Raw genomic sequence first — 20,490 nt, 5'->3', positions numbered from 1 at the left:
ATACAGCAGAATACTGGATTGAAGCCAGAACATAACCAGATTTTACGTTCTGATAACAATCCAACAACTGTACCTCCAAAGGACCCCAAAAGACAGACAGACACAAACTCTCTAAAGGCCTTCCTGATTCTCTGCCTTGGAAAATCAGAAGCCATTGGACAGAACAGGGAAAAGTACACACACACAATCTTAAGCCTTGAATTTTCAGAATGGGTGGGCATGCAACTACCGCCAACCAAAACAAACGGGGAGGGAGAAGGAGAGGGAAGGGACCTTCCAGACTCATTTTGGTCTGGACCACAACAAATTACAAGGCGCTGCCGTAGCTACAGCTTGGAGGTGGGGGTCCCTGTCCTCACACACACCCTGAAACAGAGGGTCACACTCTCAAGAGGTTCATGGCGCAGCACACACTCTTTCAAAGGTAAATGAACATTTACCAGGTGAGATATGTGAACAAGCATCTCAGGACAAGGGGTACCTCATTTTTCTCTCTGTATAACAGGCAAAGGCTGTTGTTGGAACAGAAGAAAACAGGACTTTTCCCGATTAACCATTCGCTCTTTTTTTTTTTCCCGCTGCAACACAAGAAAAGTGGAGCGCCAGGCCCAGGTCCTGCCTGCGTGAATGGGACCCAAAGCTTTCTTCCGAAGAGGGGGGAAAATGCGTCTCACATTTATACATCCTTAAATTAAAACTCCACTTTAAAATGGGAGCATTTACCTGGGCAAAACAGAACCAGCCAACTCTCACGCCTTTACGCCTCACCGACCCGCATCTACGTCTAGTTTACTACGTCTGGAGTCCCCCTTCCTGCCGCAATCCAATATAGGCTGATCGCATCCCGCACGGGGGATCGGCTCCGCGGTCCCACCCACCATCCCAAAAATAACATCGGCCTCTGCTCCGGGTGTTTGGCTGGCTTATAGCTACCGCGAGTGAGGGGATGTTGTCTTGGATTTGGAAACACACGCGCGAAACGAGCGGAAAACGGCGCCCGAGTAGCCGCGGGAGGGGGGGGTGGATCTGGGGGTCGATCCCACTTCCTCCTCTTCCCTCTCCCTCCCTGCCTTCGCGATCTACCTACCCTCGAAGTCGGAGATGATCCCTTCCAGGTGCGCGTTGACCGCCGGATCGGACATTGCCTCGCTCAGCCGGTCGCCGTGCGCTTGGAAACGCCGCCTTCGCTTCCCCCGAGGTTCTCGGCAAAGGCCGGAGCGCGGACGGAGAGCTGGGCGCCCTCGGAAGGCCCCCTAACAGCGAGAGGGGAGGTCGAGAGTCGGCCGCGAGGCGCTCGCAGGCAAAGAGCCCCCCGCCCCGTGGCTCCGTCCCGCTGAAGAGAGTCAAATGAATGGAGGAAGGAAGGGGAGTCGTGGCCCTCCCCGCCCCTCCACACTTGGCAGCCCCGCTTGCGCACAGGCTGCGGCGCACGCCTGTCAAGCCGAGCCGGAGCAGGGCAACGCCGACCAGAGGCTGGCGAGGAAGCGGCTCGGCTCTTTGGCCCGGACGGAGGGAGGGAAGAAAGGAACGAGCTCGCTCCGTCCTAAAGCGTTGCCAGTTACAATCCGGTCCGTAAAACCACCAGCCCGGGGGAGGGGACTGTCGTCCTGCCTCTTGAGGCCGCTGGCATCAAGGAACAAACTCGGGTCACTCCGCCTGTCCGCCCTGCGGCAGCCTGGAAACGAATTTTTGAGAATAGGCAGACTTCTATAGCCTCTTCCATTAACGTGAATATGCCCTGTACCTACAAATGCAGGAGAAAAATTATAGTGGGTGTGTGTGTATTTTTATTGCACTAAAGTACTCTAAAACCCATTCACTACAAGTAAAGTTAACATCTACTGTGCAGCTGAAAAGTTCAGACACCCTGTTAGCAGAAGCGAATATTTACAAGTAATCTTCTGGTAGCCCCAGGACCCAATTCGACACCGGCCCACCAACAGACCAGCGCCGTTTTGTTTCTGAAGCAAACCATCCGTCTTCTTTTCATCTCACGGTGCCTTCAAGGAAATCAAAGTAGCATTACCGGGAGCAATTCATTGTTAAGCATTAAAACCATCCCGGGAGGGAGGTTGAACTAGAAAGTCTGGAAAAGCAAAGAGGGGCAAAGGTGGTGGTGGGAGAGTAAAACTTAAGTTAACAGTGTTTAAAGTCTGAGCAAGGGATAATTTTAAAGGACCTTCAGGCCAATGCATGGAGAAATACAACTGGGCTAGTAATTAGGAATGACTGCAGCAGTCTATCACCCCTCCCTCCCCTCCCCAACATACAAGTATGGTGCCCTTCAGGGCCATTGAGCTACACTTTCCAGACAGACTGGCTACCCCAGAGGAATTCTAAGTAAGGATCCAGGAAATGAGTTACTTTTGTTAGATTAAAAATCTAATAAATAAATAGAGCTTTGCAACACTCCAGTGTTAGGACAGAATCAAGATCCCGTGAAGTGCAATCCAGTGCTGATTGCCACAATGTAAAAAAGACATTGAGACTCTAGAAAGAGTGCAGACAAGAGTAACAAAGATGATTAGGGTACTGGAGGCTAAAACATATAAAGAACGGTTCCTGGAACTGGGTATAAAAAGAAGGACTAGGGGAGACATGATAGCAGTGTTCCAATATCTCAGGGGTTGCCACAAAGAAGTGGGAGTCAAGCTACTCTCCAAAGCACCTGAGGGCAGAACAAGAAAAAATGGGTGGAAACTAGTCAAAAGAGAGAAGCAACCTAGACCTAAGGAGAAATTTCCTGACATAACAATTAATCAGTGGAACAATTTGCCTCCAGAAGTTGTGAATGTTCCAACACTGGAAGTTTTTAAGAAGAGGTTTGGATAACCACTTGTCTCAAGTGATGTAGGGTTTCCTGCCTAAGCCGGGGGTTGGACTAGAAGACCTCCAAGGTCCCTTCCAACTCTGTTATTCTAAAGATTCAATTGGGTGAGCCTCCCACCTGTGTCTGAAAGGGGAGGTGGGTTGTAGTCCAATACATTTGTAGGGTGACAGTAGTGGGAAAACTGCTTTATGCCATGGCCATTCTGTTCTTATCATTCCTCTTCTGCTCAATGCATTTTCTGGGCATTTTTTTTATTTTATACAAAAATGATCTCTGCTTCCTACTGTAAGCGGACAATCAAGCTGAGCTCCTGGTGACTTCAGGGATACATCCATGCTTTCTCCCTCTAACAATAGCACAAAAATACATGTAGCTCTATTCCTCATTCACGCCCTTAGCGCAACTATCCCCCACCCACCCCACCCTCATCTTCAACCATCAGCTTGCTATTTTTGCTTTCATGTATAAGAAAGTCATTTCTTTGTCACGGCGGTTACCAATTAATGAAAAGACTAGTAAAAGAAGCAACTTATTTCTGAAGAGTTTTAAAAGGTTGTCACATGGATGTAAGATGCTAATAAAAGACAAACCTTTTCAAGTGTTTTAGAGTGACTGGACTGCAGCTGGGGAAATTCAGCTGCAAATTTGCCTTCAACCATTAAATCTGAAGAATGACACTTTCTCTTATGCTAGCCTATTTCAAGATGATGGTACATTTGCCTTGAGCTCTCTGGAGGAAATGTGACTAAGGCTGTAGTAAATACATAAAAAGAAGTTAAATATAAAACATTTGCTAGACCAATTCTAGAATACAGCTCGCCTGTTTGGAACCCTCACCACATCTCTGACATCAATATAATTGAACGTGTCCAGAAATATTTTACAAGAAGAGTTCTCCATTCCTCTGAAAACAACAAAATACCTTATCCCACCAGACTTGAAATCCTAGGCTTAGAAAACTTGGAACTCCGTCGCCTTCGACAAGACCTAAGCTTAACTCACAGAATCATCTATTGTAATGTCCTTCCTGTCAAAGACTACTTCAGCTTTAATTGCAATAATACTAGAGCAACTAATAGATTTAAACTTAATGTCAACCGCTTTAATCTAGATTGCAGAAAATATGACTTCTGTAACAGAATCATCAGTGCTTGGAATACTTTACCTGACTCTGTGGTCTCTTCTCATAATCCTAAAAGCTTTAACCAAAAACTTTCTACTATTGACCTCACCCCATTCCTAAGAGGACCATAAGGGGCGTGCATAAGCGCACAAACGTGCCTACCGTCCCTGTCCTATTGTTTTTCTTTTCTTCTTCCTATATATATATATATGCTTATACCTCCTTATATTTACTCATATATGTGTTTATATACTATATAATCTTTTGTATGATACCTACATATATTGATGTGACAAAATAAAATAAATAAATAATAAATAAATAAATCTCTATGCCTTTAAAGCGGCACTGTAAATGGTCCTTTAAATAGAAAAATAGGATAAAATATTTTAAATAGTTACAGAATTTAAGAGGCTATTTAGATGGCTTTTCCTCATGCACTCTAGCAAGCTGGACAAATCTACTGATAGGGCAATGAGTTTCTGTTACATGCTCACACATGTTTTCAACATACTAAGAACATCTGTTTGTTATTTATAAATTACATATTAATGTTAACTGAAGGTGGGTCTGAGCTCTCTATGGTGACACAATCTTTCCTGCGCTGGTGAGACTTTTCCATGTTTAATGTCTGTTTTTATTAACAGCATGACATAGAGGAAATTTTAGATGAGACAAAATTGTTTTATTTTTTAAAGAAAAGCTATCAGAATAGTGCCCTCAGCAGGATCCTGTTTAATCTAAGGTAGGGAAAAAATGTGTCTGCCATACTTTATAAGATCAAAAAGAGCAATAAGGGAACTTTGCCTGCCTTGAATGTTTCAAGCTGTTTCCGAGCTTAATTTTGGGACTGCTGAACTGCAACATTCCGAATAGCTTCTTGCCATCTAGCTCTGTTTGCAGTCAGTGTTTGTGAAATACATAGTCCCCATTTATATTAACAGTAGGTGACTATTTGAAAACAGGTAAGAGCCAGAATTCTCTCCAATGTAGCCTGTGGTGTATTTCAGAACAAAATTAGTGTTAGGCCACAGTAGATTTCTAACCAGCAGCATTACTCTTGAGGGCAAAACTAGCATCACTTCCTTAATTCTGAAGAATTGCTGTGATTAGCATCTCTTTATCACCACTGAATCAACCAGGAGATGATGCAAAGATACCTACTGGTTGGCAAATGCCCAGTGCTGCCTCGTTGCTGGGACTGAAAGAAACCCTTCTATTTCCTTCTCCTGCAGTGCTAAAGAAAAACCAAACAATTCCTTCTGGATGCTGTTTTTCATTCTGTACGCTTATGCAAAAGGGTGAATGGAATAGAAGAAAGAACCTGAAAGTAATTTACTTAGATATTAATTTAGACTAAGGTGTTATATTAGTCCCCTCCCTTACTAGCTTAATGCCCACTAAATGTGGTGGATTACAATTCCATCATCTCCCAAGTCATCATGGCAAGTAAGGGTGAGAATATCCATAGATCAACATAGTGGCAATTGTAGGATATATGACTGAGGAATGGCTCATTGGTTTTGCTGAGTTTTATTTCAGAAGATAGTCTTACATTTTTGTGTCCTTAAACTCTGTCCCAGCCCACAATTAAAAAATGTATAATAGTTCTCAACTTACGAACATTTGTTTAGTGACATAATCAAAGTTATGATAGTGCTGAGAAAAGTGACTTACAAGCAGCCCTCCCACTTACAACTGTCCCAATGTCCTGTGGTCACAGATCAAAATGTGGGTGCTTGGCATTATATTTATGTGATTTACATTGCAATCACATGATTGCTATTTGTGACCTTCCCAGCCAACTTCTGACAAGCAAAGTCAATGGGGAAAGATGGGTTCACTTAACCACTACATTATTTGCTGAATGACTGCATGATTCACTTAATAACTGTAGCAAAAAAGATTGCAAAACCTGGTGTAAATCACTTAATGACTGTATAGCTTAGCAATTGGAAGTTCTGGTTCCAAGCGTAGTCGTGAGTCAAGGACTACCTGTAATACTGACCTACCCATCCCTCAGCCCCTAATACACATTTTGATTACTCATTTCCCTTAAATTTTAAAGGTCCCTGAAATCAATAAACACGTCTGCATTTCAATTGCAATCTGAAGACAACTGTGGGATAAGAGTCAATTTGTACATGTTATTGGTGCTCCTCCTTCTCTTTTTTAAAAAAAAAACCCTGCTTATCATTTTGTAAAAACAAAGGAAATCCTAGTTTATATTGAGACTTTGTGCTACTTTTTATACATCAGTCCAACTCCCTGCTGCCCTGCGCCTTCAAGGAGAAAGAGGCCAAGTAAGAATGGATGAACAGACACAATTGTCAACAGAAAATTGATGGAGGATTCCAGACCACACTGAAAACATATGCCAGGTTAAGATCCTTGCAACACTTTTTTCCCTTCAAAATAATAGTAATTTAAAAAGCTCCATGCCTTTAGGTGCCTATGTGGGGTCTATGGGAGGGAGCAGGCAGCCCTGTTTATTTCAAGAGCGCAGTGTTTCCTTCCCTGCTGATCTATCCATAATATGTAATCTATGCTGCACTGCAATGCTGCCATGCAGAACTAGTCCACAACCACATACTGTGAAGAACATGATAGTCATGGGGCAGGAATGAGGAATCTCTGGAGGGCATCTGACCTGACATTTTCAAAAAAAGCCAAATCGCAAATCGGATGAAACAATAGTGCAAAGGGGGTGCAGTGTATCATATACAGATAAGGGACACAGATTCTACCCCTTCCTAATCTCCCCCCTTTTTAATTTTTGCTTGAGCTAATTTCTAAAGTCATGCTTTAGTCAGTGGGAGGCCACTGTTCCTCAGATTGCCGGCTGTGAATCCCTCTATGTGAGGTGGGGCCATAGGAATCAGTTGGGCTTGTTGATCGCGTACCTGGCTCCTTGCTGCGTGACCACAGCCCTGCCCGAGCTGTTGGAGGTACTCGCCGCTGTGGCGGTTGAGACCCCCAGACTTATAGTCATGGGGGATTTCAACCTGCCATCAGCTGGCCTGTTATCGACTGCAGCTCGGGAGTTCCAGGCCTCCATGACGGCCTTGGACCTGATTCGAGTAAATGATGGCCCTACGCACATGGGGGGAGGCACGCTGGATTTGATTTATATCTCTGGACAGTGGTTAAATGATCTGGTATTAGATGATATAGTAACAGAACCAATGTCATGGACCGATCATTTCTCCTTCGCCTAGACTTCGAACCGCCACCCACCACCGCAGGGAGACGGACCCTATTCGTTGGTCCCGCCCCAGGCGCCTGATGGACCCCGAGAGGTTCCTGACGGAGCTTGGGCCATTTCCTGAGGATCTGGCCCACGGCACGACTGAGGAACTAGTCGTGGCCTGGGAACAGGCCGCGGCTGGGGCCTTGGACCGTGTCGTGCCTTTGCGGCCTCTGACCCGCGCAGATCTCGTCCGGCCCCTTGGTTCTCCGAGGGGCTGAGGGAGATGAAACGCCGGAGAAGACGCCTAGAGAGCACCTGGAGGTCCAGCGTTCGAAGCTGATCGACACTAGTTAGGACCTATTCTAGGACCTACCTAGTGGCAATGAGGAGGCGGCGTTCTTACGCCTCCACCCTCATTGCGTCGGCAGATAACCGCCCGGCCGCCCTGTTTCGGGTGACCCGCTCCCTCCTTCATCAGGAGGTGCGGGATGACCCGTTGCAGGGACGTGCCGAGGAGTTTAGTGGTTATCTATACGATAAAATCGCTCAGCTCCGGGATGGTCTGGACCGAAATTGGGATGATCCAAGCGAGGGAGAGGAGGCACGTCTTGTTGAGTCTGTTTGGGATGAGTTTGACCCTGTGGCTCCCGAGGACGTGGACAGGTTGTTGGGGAGGCTTCACGCCACTACATGTTTACTGGACCCGTGCCCTTCCTGGCTGGTACTGGCCACTCAGGAGGCTGGCTCCAGAGGATTATCAATGCTTCCTTGTTGGAAGGGGTCTTCCCTGCCGCCTTGAAAGAGGCGGTGGTGAGACCCCTCCTCAAGAAGCCCTCTTTGGACCCAGCTATTTTGGGTAATTATCGTCCAGTCTCCAACCTTCGCTTTGTTGCGAAGGTTGTAGAGAGTGCTGTGGCGCGACAGCTACCCCAATACCTGGATGAATCCGTCTATCTAGACCCGTTCCAGTCCGGCTTCCGACCCGGATACAGCACGGAGACAGCTTTGGTCGCATTGGTGGATGATCTCTGGAGGGCCAGGGACAGGGTTATTCCTCTGCCCTGGTCCTATTAGACCTCTCAGCGGCTTTTGATACCATCAACCATGGTATCTTGCTGCGCCGGTTGGGGGGATTGGGAGTGGGAGGCACCGTGTATCGGTGGTTCTCCTCCTATCTCTCAGACCGGTCGCAGACGGTGTTGACAGGGGGCAGAGGTCGACCGCGAGGTGCCTGACTTGTGGGGTGCCGCAGGGGTCGATTCTCTCGCCCCTTCTGTTCAACATCTATATGAAGCCGTTGGGTGAGATCATCAGTGGCTTCGGGGTGAGATACCAGCAGTACGCTGATGACACCCAGCTGTACTTTTCCACCCCGGGCCACCCCAATGAAGTTGTTGAAGTGCTGTCCCGGTGTTTGGAGGCCGTACGGGTCTGGATGGGGAGAAACAGGCTCAAGCTTAATCCCTCCAAGACGGAGTGGCTGTGGATGCCGGCATCCCGATTCAGTCAGCTGAAGCCGCAGCTGACTGTTGGAGGCGAGTTATTGGCCCCAAAGGATAGGGTGCGCAACTTAGGTGTCCTCCTGGATGAACGGCTGTCATTTGAAGATCATTTGACGGCCGTCTCCAGGAGGGCCTTCCACCAGGTTCGCCTGGTTCGGCAGTTGCGCCCCTTCCTTGATCGGGATGCCTTGTGCACAGTCACTCACACGCTCGTTACCTCTCGCTTGGATTATTGTAATGCTCTCTACATGGGGCTCCCCTTTAGGTGCACTCGGAGGCTTCAGTTAGTCCAGAATGCAGACTACCCGTAGCTCCCACGTAACACCGCTCCTGCGCAGACTGCACTGGCTACCTGTGGCCTTTCGAGTGCACTTTAAGGTTTTGGTTACGACCTTTAAAGCGCTCCATGGCTTAGGGCCTGGGTACTTACGGGACCGCCTGCTGTTACCTCATGCCTCCCACCGACCCGTACGCTCTCACAGAGGGACTTCTCAGGTGCCGTCCGCCAAGCAATGCCGGCTGGCGGCCCCAGGGAAGGTCCTTCTCTGTGGGGCTCCACACTCTGGAACGAGCTTCCCCGGGTTTCGCCAAATACCTGACCTTCGACCTTCCGCGAACTGAAGACACATCTTTTCATTCGCGCGGGGCTGGCTTGAATTTTATTGGTCTTTTAAATTTCTTAAATTTTTAATATCAATTTTAAATGGGATTTTAGTTTTTTATATATTTTAAAGTTTCGGGCTAATTATAATAAGTTTTTTAATTTACATTTTAAATTGTACATTGTATTGTCTTTTTTACGTCTGCCTGTACACCGCCCTGAGTCCTTCGGGAGAAGGGCGGTATAAAAATAAAATTAAATAAATAAATAAATAAATAAATGCTAAGCTTCTTTTAGCATTTGCACAAAAAGACAGGAAACAACACTGCCAGATTTTGGTGACTGTGCAGATAAAATTCAACAACCTGGGCAAAGGAAGTGGGAAGGACCCTCACATGGCTGGGCTGCATATGGCATTTGGGCCTCTGGTGGTTCACCTTGATCTAAAGGAAGATTCTCTAAACTTGGCCATTTGATGACTTGTGGACTTCAACTCCCAGAATTCCCCAGCCAAGTCGTCAAGTTGCCAAGTTTGGAGACCACTGATCTAGAGGAGAACACATTAAGTCTAAGCCTCACTGTACTAACCCCACCTCCCACGAAATGGAAAAGAAAATGGAAAACTGATTTGGAGAGGCAAGAAAAGGATGGAAAAGTTTATTTATTTATCTATTTTTATAATTTACATAACCCTCCATTTTAAACTAGTAACTCTGGGCAGTTAAGAAACAATACAAAAACCCTTTTCTAAAGCCAAAATAAAAATAAATTCAAAATAATTATATCATAATCAGGGCACCACACAAATAATACACAATATACATGTTGGGTTTCAGTAATAACCTGGCCCTAACATATGAAGGAAAGGTTAAATCTCCACAGTGTAACAGAAGGCCGATAGATGCAGATCTCAGAGGGAAGGGTGTTTCCAATAAAAGTATGGTATGTTATTGTATGGTATCCCAGGAGAAGATAGATCTTCTAAGTCCAATCAGATGAGATTATTTCAGAGAACAAATCCAGAGCATTCTCATCCTGCCAGATTTGGTGAGATGGTTTGGGACCATGAGAGACAGGTGGTCCTTCAAATTGATGGGCATGACTTACTTTTCCTTAGCAAATCATTTTCTCTTAGGACAATACTTTGGGCTTTCAAACACTAAGATTTTAAAACTAGGCTGTGAAAATATTATTTCTCCCCCACCTTCAGAATATTTATTCCACTAGGCAAAATGTATCTTGCTTTAAGCCAAGGATTCCGGTTCCCTGAAGTACTGTTCTGCCCATTGCTGCCGAAAGCCTCATTATCTTTATGAATGCATTTTCTGAAGGTAGGTAGAGCTGGTAGCCATTTTGGGTCAGGGAAGTCTATAAATTGAGGCAGAATGCATTTCTTTTCTTTGCTCTGAGTGGGACACAGGTTTCCACTCAATTTCCCCTCACTGCTCTACTCTGTTCATCATCCTTTTTTTCCACATAAAGGGTTATTGTTCATGGCTTCAGTCTCTTCTGGTAGCAAGAACCCGAACTTCCTGTTCCTTTCCAGACCTTTCCCAGATCTCTAGCTACCAAGCACTAAGAACTTCCAATTGCTGAGACATGCATTTTCTGGATGTCTCTAGAAGATGATGAGACATGCATTTTCTGGATGACTTGAAGCAAAAGATTCACCTCTATCCTTTCCACCTGCTTTTTCCTTAAAAAGGGGCCAGACTGTGTGAAACACCATTTCCGTTACATTGATTAGTGCTGTTCTTAGTTCTCCAGGACTGAGACTGGAAAAAGCATGCAAGATTTTGCTTGGGCCAAGGTGTCCCAGTTAACCTGAAGTGTTTACTAACCAAAGATGCTGCTACTCCTAGACTTTCTCTTGTAAACAAACACCAGACTGCCATCTGTCAAGGATGCTGTAAGAATGGATTTTAAGCATTTGGACTAGATGATTTCCAAAATCCCTTCCAAGTCTTTCAAATGCTACCTGAAGATACTGGGATTGGATTTAGGAGCTTCTTGGAAAGCATGTGCTCTACCACTAAGCCACATGAGTAGGATGATGTAATAACACATCTGATCTCTATAAAAGAGAGACAGCCATGTGGAACTCATAAATACGTAATTTTGGTCAAACCCAAAAAACAATTCTATTGTTTTTTGAGTTCGATCTTCCGCAGTAACAAAAAATGAAAATAAAATAAAACGGTACAGTACAACTTCCTGGAAATTTCATAATTGAAAGGGATGAACTGGCAAGATTAAAAGGAAATTAATCTTATAGTTTCTCTATATGTTGATTTGTGAAAATGACAATTTTGTTTGCAAGCCATCATAAAGGGAGAAAACAGAAAAATCCTGAATCTTTTAGAGCCCAGATTTTAAAAAAAGAGAGATGGAGGAAAAGAGGTGACTTTTAGAGAAAAAGCTTTGCTCTCCAGATGATATGTTAAAGACTACTTCAGCTTTAATTGCAATAATACTAGAGCAACTAATAGATTTAAACTTAATGTCAACCACTTTAATCTAGATTGCAGAAAATATGACTTCTGTAACAGAATCATCAGTGCTTGGAATACTTTACCAGACTCTGTTGTCTCTTCCAACAATCCTAAAAGCTTTAACCAAAAACTTTCTACTATTGACTTCACCCCATTCCTAAGAGGACCATAAGGGGCGTGCATAAGCGCACAAACGTGCCTACCGTTCCTGTCCTATTGTTTTTCTATTCTTCTTTCTATATATATGCTTATACCTCCTTATATTTACTCATATATGTTTATATACTATATAATCTTTTGTATGATTCCTACATATATTGTTGTGACAAAATAAATAAATAAATAAATATTTTGGAAATGTATTTTGGAAGAGAGCATATGTGGGAGACCGTTATTTAGCACCTTGTTCTCAACAGTTTGTATTTAATAGTGCATTAGCAGACAATAGAGAAATAACTCATAAGACAAGCAATGATGTTGATGGACCATAACTCCCAACCTCCTGCACCATCGACTAGGCAGAGCTCCTGGGAATTAGCATTCAAGCAAATTAGGAGAGTCACAAATTTCCCAACCCCAGATTTGGACAGGTATATAATACCTTAGATAACATCTCTGCAACACTGTCTCGTTTTCTCTGTGGAAAAGGAAAAAAAGTCCACAGCAGCTATTTAATTGAGTTTTCTTCCCGGAAACAATCATTAAGAGCCAACATGATTCAGCTTCATGATTATGTCATTCAGCACAAACAAAGCAAATGTCTGTGATGGCAATTCCAGTACTTGCAGTTGCTTATTTGGTGACTTTATTTCATAGTCCAATTCTGGCTCATTTTCTAAGGAAAAGAATGAGTGATGGAGGTTATGATTTTGGCAAACACACAGTTTATAAGTCTAAAGATTTTTGCACTTCCCAAGATTCAGCAATTAAGCTGGATTTCCTAATGAGTAATTGTCAAGATTTAAATATGTAAGAACCTTAATTTACAGTGTTATTGGACACACACACTATTATCTTGTAAAATTCAACTGCATCATTACCAAAACCTAACTTTGTTCCTGGTGATTCTTCACCGAACAATAGCAGATCACAGTAGAAAACTTAAACCAGAATACCTATAACGACAGTAAAAATCCATCCACTAAAAAGCCTTTGGGGTTCACAGTCCTGGTTGAATTTCCTGGCCATGAGAGAAATCTCACTGGGGCCTTAGGCAAATCCGGCTCTCTATATTCTCCTTCCCACTTGCCAATATGTAGATAAGTGCCACAGAACCATCTTAAAGTTTCCTGAAGAGTCACATGGAAGTGATACCTTTTCTATAAGAGGACCACACACACACACACAACCAATTCACCAACCCACCATAAAATGACATGGAAGAATTCTGGACTACCAGGTACCTAATGTATGTTGCATTCAATTCACTTTTATGTTTCTCTTTATATATCCAATTCTCATTCCCATAGAACAATGCATCTGGAAGCATGCTTTCTTGCACAACCACTTTCATTTCTTTCAACAGTCATTTCACGTAACATAACAATTACCTTCTACTTTGCACCTAGTGTTTCTGTGGTTCAAAATTTCTCCAATCATTTCCCCATCTTTAGAAAACATTTTAAACCAAGGTTGATGAATCCAGCTATTTCTCCTTTTTTTGACCATTTAAGTCGAGCGAATAGGCTGGGTTTTTAATTGCCATGGAACTGTTCCCAGAATATCTTCTGTGCATTGCACCAAAACAAAGTCAATGCAATTAAATTTGTTTAGGTTTTATGCAAGTGGAAAGAAAGCAGATTCTTTCATTGTGTGGAATCCTCTAATGGATTCCTGCTGATATTTCCTGAGGAAGATGTTATATAGGAATGGAAAACCTATGGCTCTCCCGATGTTGCTAAACACCATGCTGGCTGGATCTGCTGGAAGTTGTAGTTCAACATTTCTTTCCCTACTTGGATTCCTCTGTTTGATTTTTGAGACAGGTGCATTTCTAATTTCTGGAATTTTTGAGAGGCTAAGGCTCTTATATTACATTTAAGTAAAGTTCAATAGAAGTGGAAATAAATGTGTATCTTGTGCTAATCTAAAACAGAGTACTAGCACAGAGTACTAGCACATGGGAAGAGCAAGAGCAAGTATCCCCTAATGTGGTGTCTATTTAATATCCCCTAATTAAATAGACACCACAATAACAGAAAGACAATCAACAAAAATGGTTGGCAAAGAATTGCAGTAATAAAAGCTGACATAAATATTTTGCATTAATTGCTCATTTCCTAATACCTTTAGCAAACATGTAGCATTGCTGGTTTCTCCCTGAGTTTTTCCACATGTATGTAAGATTTAGCCAAGTCTTATTTCAAATTAGTTTCAAGTACTCTGTCTGTCTGTCTGTCTGTCTGAGGGAGGGAGGGAGGGAGGGAGGGAGAGAGAGAGAGAGAGAGAGGTGGAGGTGAGGCGGGAGGGAGGGAGGGAGGGAGGGAGAGAACAAACATGCACAAGCAAAGTCTTGGCATTTTCATGGGAACCGTAGAATGAAAAAAAACATTTAGGAGATCAAGTTCAACCCTCTCCTCTTCATAAAAATCCAAATTAAAACATTCTTTTAGATAGTTGAGCATACCAGGGAAATTTGATTCTGATTTTAAAGTTCCTCTGTCTACCATATTCATATCATGCTGTTGTTGTTGTTGTTTTAATTCCCATAAGGGTGGTGTCAATATGGTAGACAGCAGAAAGAAATGTACGTGAAAGCCAGTTCTCATTACATGCGTCCCATCACCACACCACACTACTAACCAGAGCATATAAAACATTTGCTAGACCAATTCTAGAATACAGCTCGCCTGTTTAGAACCCTCACCACATCTCTGACATCAATACAATTGAACGTGTCCAGAAATATTTTACAAGAAGAGTTCTCCATTTCTCTGAAAACAACAAAATACCTTATCCCACCAGACTTGAAATCCTAGGCTTAGAAAACTTGGAACTCCGTCGCCTTCGACAAGACCTAAGTTTAACTCACAGAATCATCTATTGTAATGTCCTTCCTGTCAAAGACTACTTCAGCTTTAATTGCAATAATACTAGAGCAACTAATAGATTTAAACTTAATGTCAACCGCTTTAATCTAGATTGCAGAAAATATGACTTCTGTAACAGAATCATCAGTGCTTGGAATACTTTACCTGACTCTGTGGTCTCTTCTCATAATCCTAAAAGTTTTATCCAAAAACTTTCTACTATTGACCTCACCCCATTCCTAAGAAGACCATAAGGGGCGTGCATAAGCGCACAAACGTGCCTACCGTTCCTGTCCTATTGTTTTTCTTTTCTTCTTCCTAGATATATATATGCTTATACCTCCTTATATTTACTCATATATGTGTTTATATACTATATTATCTTTTTGTATGATACCTACATATATTGTTGTGACAAAATAAATAAATAAATCAATCAATCATGTAAAACTGGGATAGTAGAGGAGTGATTCTCAATCTTGGACACTTTAAGAAGTATGGACTTTGATTCCCAGCCTTTCTCAGGCCAGCCATGCTGAATTCTGGCAGATGAAGTGTACACATCTTTAAGTGGCCAAAGCTGAGAAACACTGCACTAGAGTGCCATCCACAAGCTCCTTTACCTTAACCCTGAGACCCCGCTTTCTAGTCACTGGAGCTACGTTCTCCTAATAGTGCTTCCATCTTGGGTTCATGAGACTATGGCAGGCAGAAACTGGATCAAGGTGATACAGTAGGAGAAAATTAGGGAAAACAAAGCAAGTCCTCCTCTTTGTAAACATGGGTCAGGTGAAAGACGAGCCTGAGAGAAACCAGCTATCTACAGGATTCCACAACTAGCTCACTACAGACTGTCTCCTCCATGGCTATTTCTCCCTTGGCTAATGGACAGACCAGAAGAACCTCCCTAGCAAGTATTACTTGTATAGAATCAGGGAACTATCAGCCACAGTGAAGTATTTTTTCACAAGGTTATTGCTCCAATCACCACTAGCTCCCATGCAACCTGTTGTGACTCAGGCGCAAGTAGGCAGTAGGAAACTCAATCAGTGAAAAAAGAAACAAACTTCATTCTCAGCGTAGTTCGACTAAATTAAAGCAAATTCCTTCCAACACAAATTCCTCAGTCCTATCACCAATCTTGGTCCAATTAGGCAAGCTGCCAAAGGCCTTTCTTGGCAAACATTCAGAAGACACCAATACAAAAATAAATGCAACAAGACAAAGCTATCAATGTTGTTTTCCGGAAAAGCCCAAACACCATTGTTTTTTTTTTAAGCCTTATGGGAGGGGCCAATCATCTCTTGGCCCTACTCCAAATTCGTCCTCTTTGCTTGAGCTGCCCTTGCCTTCTGGCAGCTCTTCTCATGAGTGCATTAGGAACAAGCTCCTCCTGTTCCTCTGCTTCACTACTGTCAGTCTCTGGAGGCTCTGGAGTCTGCACATCATTCCTCGGTGGCTCTGGCCCCACCTCAGCTTCTGACGCAGAGCCCTCATCCAGGCCTTCCCCAGCCTTCAGGACTGGCCCATGTTCTTCCTCCACCTCATCACTGTCCGACTCCATTGCCAGCTCCGCAGGCTGCTGGCAGACCACAACACAACCTGCCGCCATCTCATCCTGCAATGCTCCTCCCATTGTTAACTTGTCTTTCTTTCTTCTGCTATCCTATCAAGTGCAGCTGTTCTGCCTTCCCTACTCATTGAAGAGGGCAGGGCTGCAGCAATGGCAGAAAAGCTACACTTTGACTGGGTGGGGAGAGATGGCAAGTAGAAAATCCCCACTTCTTGCTCCACTAGTAGAGGCAGCAATAAATTCTTTCCTCCCACCTGGTACTTTTCTGAGATTTAGCAAAGTGTATGTGTGTGTGTGGGGGGGGGGAAGCAGTTTTCCAGGTGAAACATTTTTTTCTGTCACAAGATAAGAAGCAAAGCATATTGCTGGAGATGCGGGGAAAAACTCTAGGAAATCTGTTATGTATAAATGGGGTAATAATCGTTAACACAGTGATCTTTCATCAATAACAATATCAGGTAGACACAATCACTTCATGCATTGCTCCTTCCTGGGATCTCTACTTCTTTTTGTTTTCCAAAGTAATGAAAACTTCCCAGTTTCTTTTAGGGTCTGGAGACGATGGAGCAAGTAAGTTCCCATACTCCATTGTAAGCACCAAAAAATTCAAAGTCTAAATAAATGCACATAATTGATTTAAATCAAGTCTCTTATCTTTTAATAAGTCACTGTAGAACTTTGTGTGTGTGTGTGTGTGTGTGTGTTCCTTCCTACATTTTAAAACAATGAATAGGGCCATCCTTGTGTTACTAAGTCTTCTTCAGGGCATGAATTCCACCTAAGAAATCCCAAGGCAACTGAAAAGATAATTTAAATTCTGCCCTTCAGTTGAACAACTAAATCCCTTCAGGAGCAATTTCCATCACAGATTAAAATCATTCACCATGTGATGTAGCATTTGAATACTAAACAACTGAGTGCTAAATTACATGTTAGAAACCACATGGAAGCCACTTTGAGATGCTCCACTAACTGTAACCATATCCTGAAGCTCACCTAGCAGTTTAGACAGTTTTCAATCTCACGGTTAAGAGAGAGAGAGAGACAAAGTTCCATGATGTTAACAGATATTCAGTTATTAACCAAACTTTGATGTTTATGAATCTAATCAAATAAATGTGATAGAATAAGTCCTGAGTCAAGTCATTACAGGCGTTTCTGGGTCCATAATGCTATTTAGTAAAATCAGAGGACACAAAGCAATGGTGTGATTAGCTAGCAAATCATAGGGTTGTCAACAGACCAGAATCAATGGCCTTGTTATAGTCATGAAGACAATGGTGGTACTTTTCTCCTCTGACTCTGCGTCTGTGGACTGAACAGTACACAATGAATGACCAATCATAGTCTGTGCCCAAAATTCACTGAGAGCTACAGAATAAAAATCAATTCCAATTTTATAATGTTCTTGTTGTATGAAACACAACCTTATGTATATTTCCTTAGTTCAATCCTTCCCAGCCTTATGTTTGTAGATCTGTTGGACTGTATTTATCATTGGAGAATATGGCTGGCTACCAAGATAGGGGACGTTGTATTAGAACTCTACAGGAACTTATTTTTATCTATTGATAAAAAGCAAAACATTGAAACATTGGAGTTGGGATCATGGTGCTCACAGGAATTAAGAGTTTGTCATTGCCCCTTCTTCTTTAAAGAAATTAATACTGATTGAAATTTCACAAAATGTTAGTGTTATTACATGTGAATTCATGAGACGTCATGAAGAACTTGCATAGATACACAATTTATACACGACACTATATAAATTTTCATGAGATTTTGGCTTTGTGGGAGGACATCTGAGCCATCATAAAAACTCACAAAAATCTATATGGCATCTAAAAAAATTGATCAATCTTTGCTTAAGACTTACTGAAAATGTCTGCATAAAATGTTATATAAACAGGCATTAGGAGTGAACTAACCATCTTTTAAACATATACAACATCTTTCTCCTCCTCCTCTGATTGTTGATAGTTGCTAGAACTGCACCCAACTATAGAATTCATCTTCCAATTCCAACAAAATTCAATTTGTCTCCCTTGGGAATGGCAACTGGCAACTGATAATCTCATCAGTCATATTCTAATTTTTAACATTCTGAGCCTCTTGAGAGATTGCATCAAAATGTTTTAATTTATGGCATCAAATTATTAAAATATATTTTCTTGTTTGTATGAAAATGTAAATGAAAAATTAACGAATACATTTATTAGGCAGGACAAGAACAAAACACTTTGATAGAATGGAAAAGAAATGGAATAAGTTTCTCCCAATACACACTGCAGAGATATGATCTTTTCTGGAAGTGTCTCTGCAGCTGCTGGACCTATAGAGTTGCAGAGAAAATTATCTTAAGAACTGAAAGGGGAAACTTATTCCATAGTTCTGCACATTGAGAAAGACACGAGCAGCTTTTTTTTCCACCAGAGGTGATGGCACATAAACTCATTTACTTTTTTTTAAAAGAACCATTAAGAAGGCAAAGAGAAGAGGAAAATAATTAAAATTTCATCACTATAAAGGAATTATAGCTGGGGGGGGGGCTTCCTCTCTTATGTTAAAAGTTGTAAAGATATATAGTATACCTGTGTTAGGAGAAAGGAAGTGGGACAGTAAAATCATGGAATGGAGAGAAATGGAACCAAGCAACAGTTAAACATAGGATGAGGGAAAGAAGGAAGAACAAGGAAAATGGAGAAAAGGGCTTTACGGGAAAGGGAAGGGAAGCAATTAGACAGTCAGGAGGAGCAAGAAGGGGAATCAAAATGTAAGCTGAATTCCTGGCAACTGATTTACATACTTTCAGCTGTTGGCAATAAAATGGGCATGAGTGAGGAAGTGGCAAGTCAAGCATGATGAACTTGGAGCCAACCCAAGCGTATTTTGATCAGAAAATATCAGGCCGTTTTATTTAACTCTGCTTCTGAATAAAATATAGGATGTGATGAGAGGAGTGGTTAGATCACCAGAACAGTGCAATGGAAAAGCTGAGCATTCTTCATACTCCCTATAAAACACCAGTTCTTGTTCAGATTAAGTGGACTTTGGCTGGAGAACTCGTAGTTCTCTCATTTGGTGTGTGCCACCCAGAGTCACTTTTCACGAGACGGGTGGCTATGTTGTATGCATGTGATAAATAAATAAATTTCCTTTAAGATTGGACTCAAGAACCAAGATTCAAATCCTGGCATCTCTGAGAAAACCGTTGAACTTAAAAAATTTTCAGACTTTTTTTTTTTAATCATTTGCATTCCATTTGATGGCAAAGAAATTGCTTTGGATTTTTTTTGTCACCCCAACAGAGATGCATCACTTTAATTACAATATGTGCAGTATCCTTTACTGTACAATCATTTCTCCAGTTGCCTGCAGCCTGCCTGATTTCCCAAGCTTAAATAAATTCCAAAGGAGATATCACAGGGAACTCCTCCTCCAAGGCTGAACAGAGGAATGAGGGGTCCTCAATGCTCTCTGAGCTGAGTTTTCTCTCAGATGTTTCATTACCCAAACTAGGTAACATCATCTAGAGCAGGAGTGACAAACTCACGGCATGTTGTCATCATAGCCACAGCAATAGCACTTTGACTTATATACCGCTTCATAGTGCTTTACAGCCCTCTCTAAGCAGTTTACAGAGTCAGCATATTGACCCCAACAATCTGGGTTTTACCCACCTTGGAAGGATGGAAAGCTGAGTCAGCCTTGAGCCTGGTGAGATTCGATCTGCCAAATTGAGCTAGCAGTTCAGTCAGCTGAAGTAGCCTGCAGTACTGCACTCTAACCACTGCGCCACTTCAGCCAATGTGACATATTGCAACTTTTTTCCCCTTTGCTAAATTGGGGGTGGGCGTCGCCAGTGCGTGACGCATCCAGCCCATGGGCCACAAGTTTGACACCCCTGATCTAGATCCTCTACAAGGTTCTAGAGCAGCCCTCTCTGGTTCTATATCTCAGTGGCTGTTGAGTAAGAGAAGGATGCACAAAATAAACAGAAAAAAAGCAACAGCACACTCTGCTAATCACTTGCACTACTAAAATAAGCTTTAAAATGTCACCCAAAGAAATCTGAACAAGCTAGAACAACAGAATCTTTTTTCTTAGAGGTGTTGGGGGAAATTGGAGGACATGTTCCAGCCATAAACTA

The 20,490-nt window shown here is 42.6% G+C and overlaps 1 protein-coding gene across 3 annotated transcripts in view; it reads right to left on the bottom strand.

Moving 5' to 3' along the window:
• SEPTIN9 (septin 9) overlaps positions 1 to 20,490 on the bottom strand; it is a 296,825-nt gene that overhangs the window by 161,171 nt on the left and 115,164 nt on the right. Inside the window, exon 1 of one of the 3 annotated variants that reach the window (XM_058174062.1) lies at positions 1,088 to 1,527. The exons of the other annotated variants lie outside the window; for them this stretch is intronic. Coding sequence (XP_058030045.1) covers positions 1,088 to 1,142 — 55 coding nt within the window. The 5' untranslated portion in view covers positions 1,143 to 1,527. Of the gene's footprint in view, positions 1 to 1,087; positions 1,528 to 20,490 lie in introns of those variants that run through there. 3 annotated transcript variants of the gene reach the window in all.

This window comes from Ahaetulla prasina, chromosome 2 (assembly GCF_028640845.1).
Source record: "Ahaetulla prasina isolate Xishuangbanna chromosome 2, ASM2864084v1, whole genome shotgun sequence".
NCBI lineage: Eukaryota > Metazoa > Chordata > Lepidosauria > Squamata > Colubridae > Ahaetulla > Ahaetulla prasina.
Note: the sequence above shows the minus strand (reverse complement) of the source record. Positions and strands in the feature narration are given on the sequence as shown.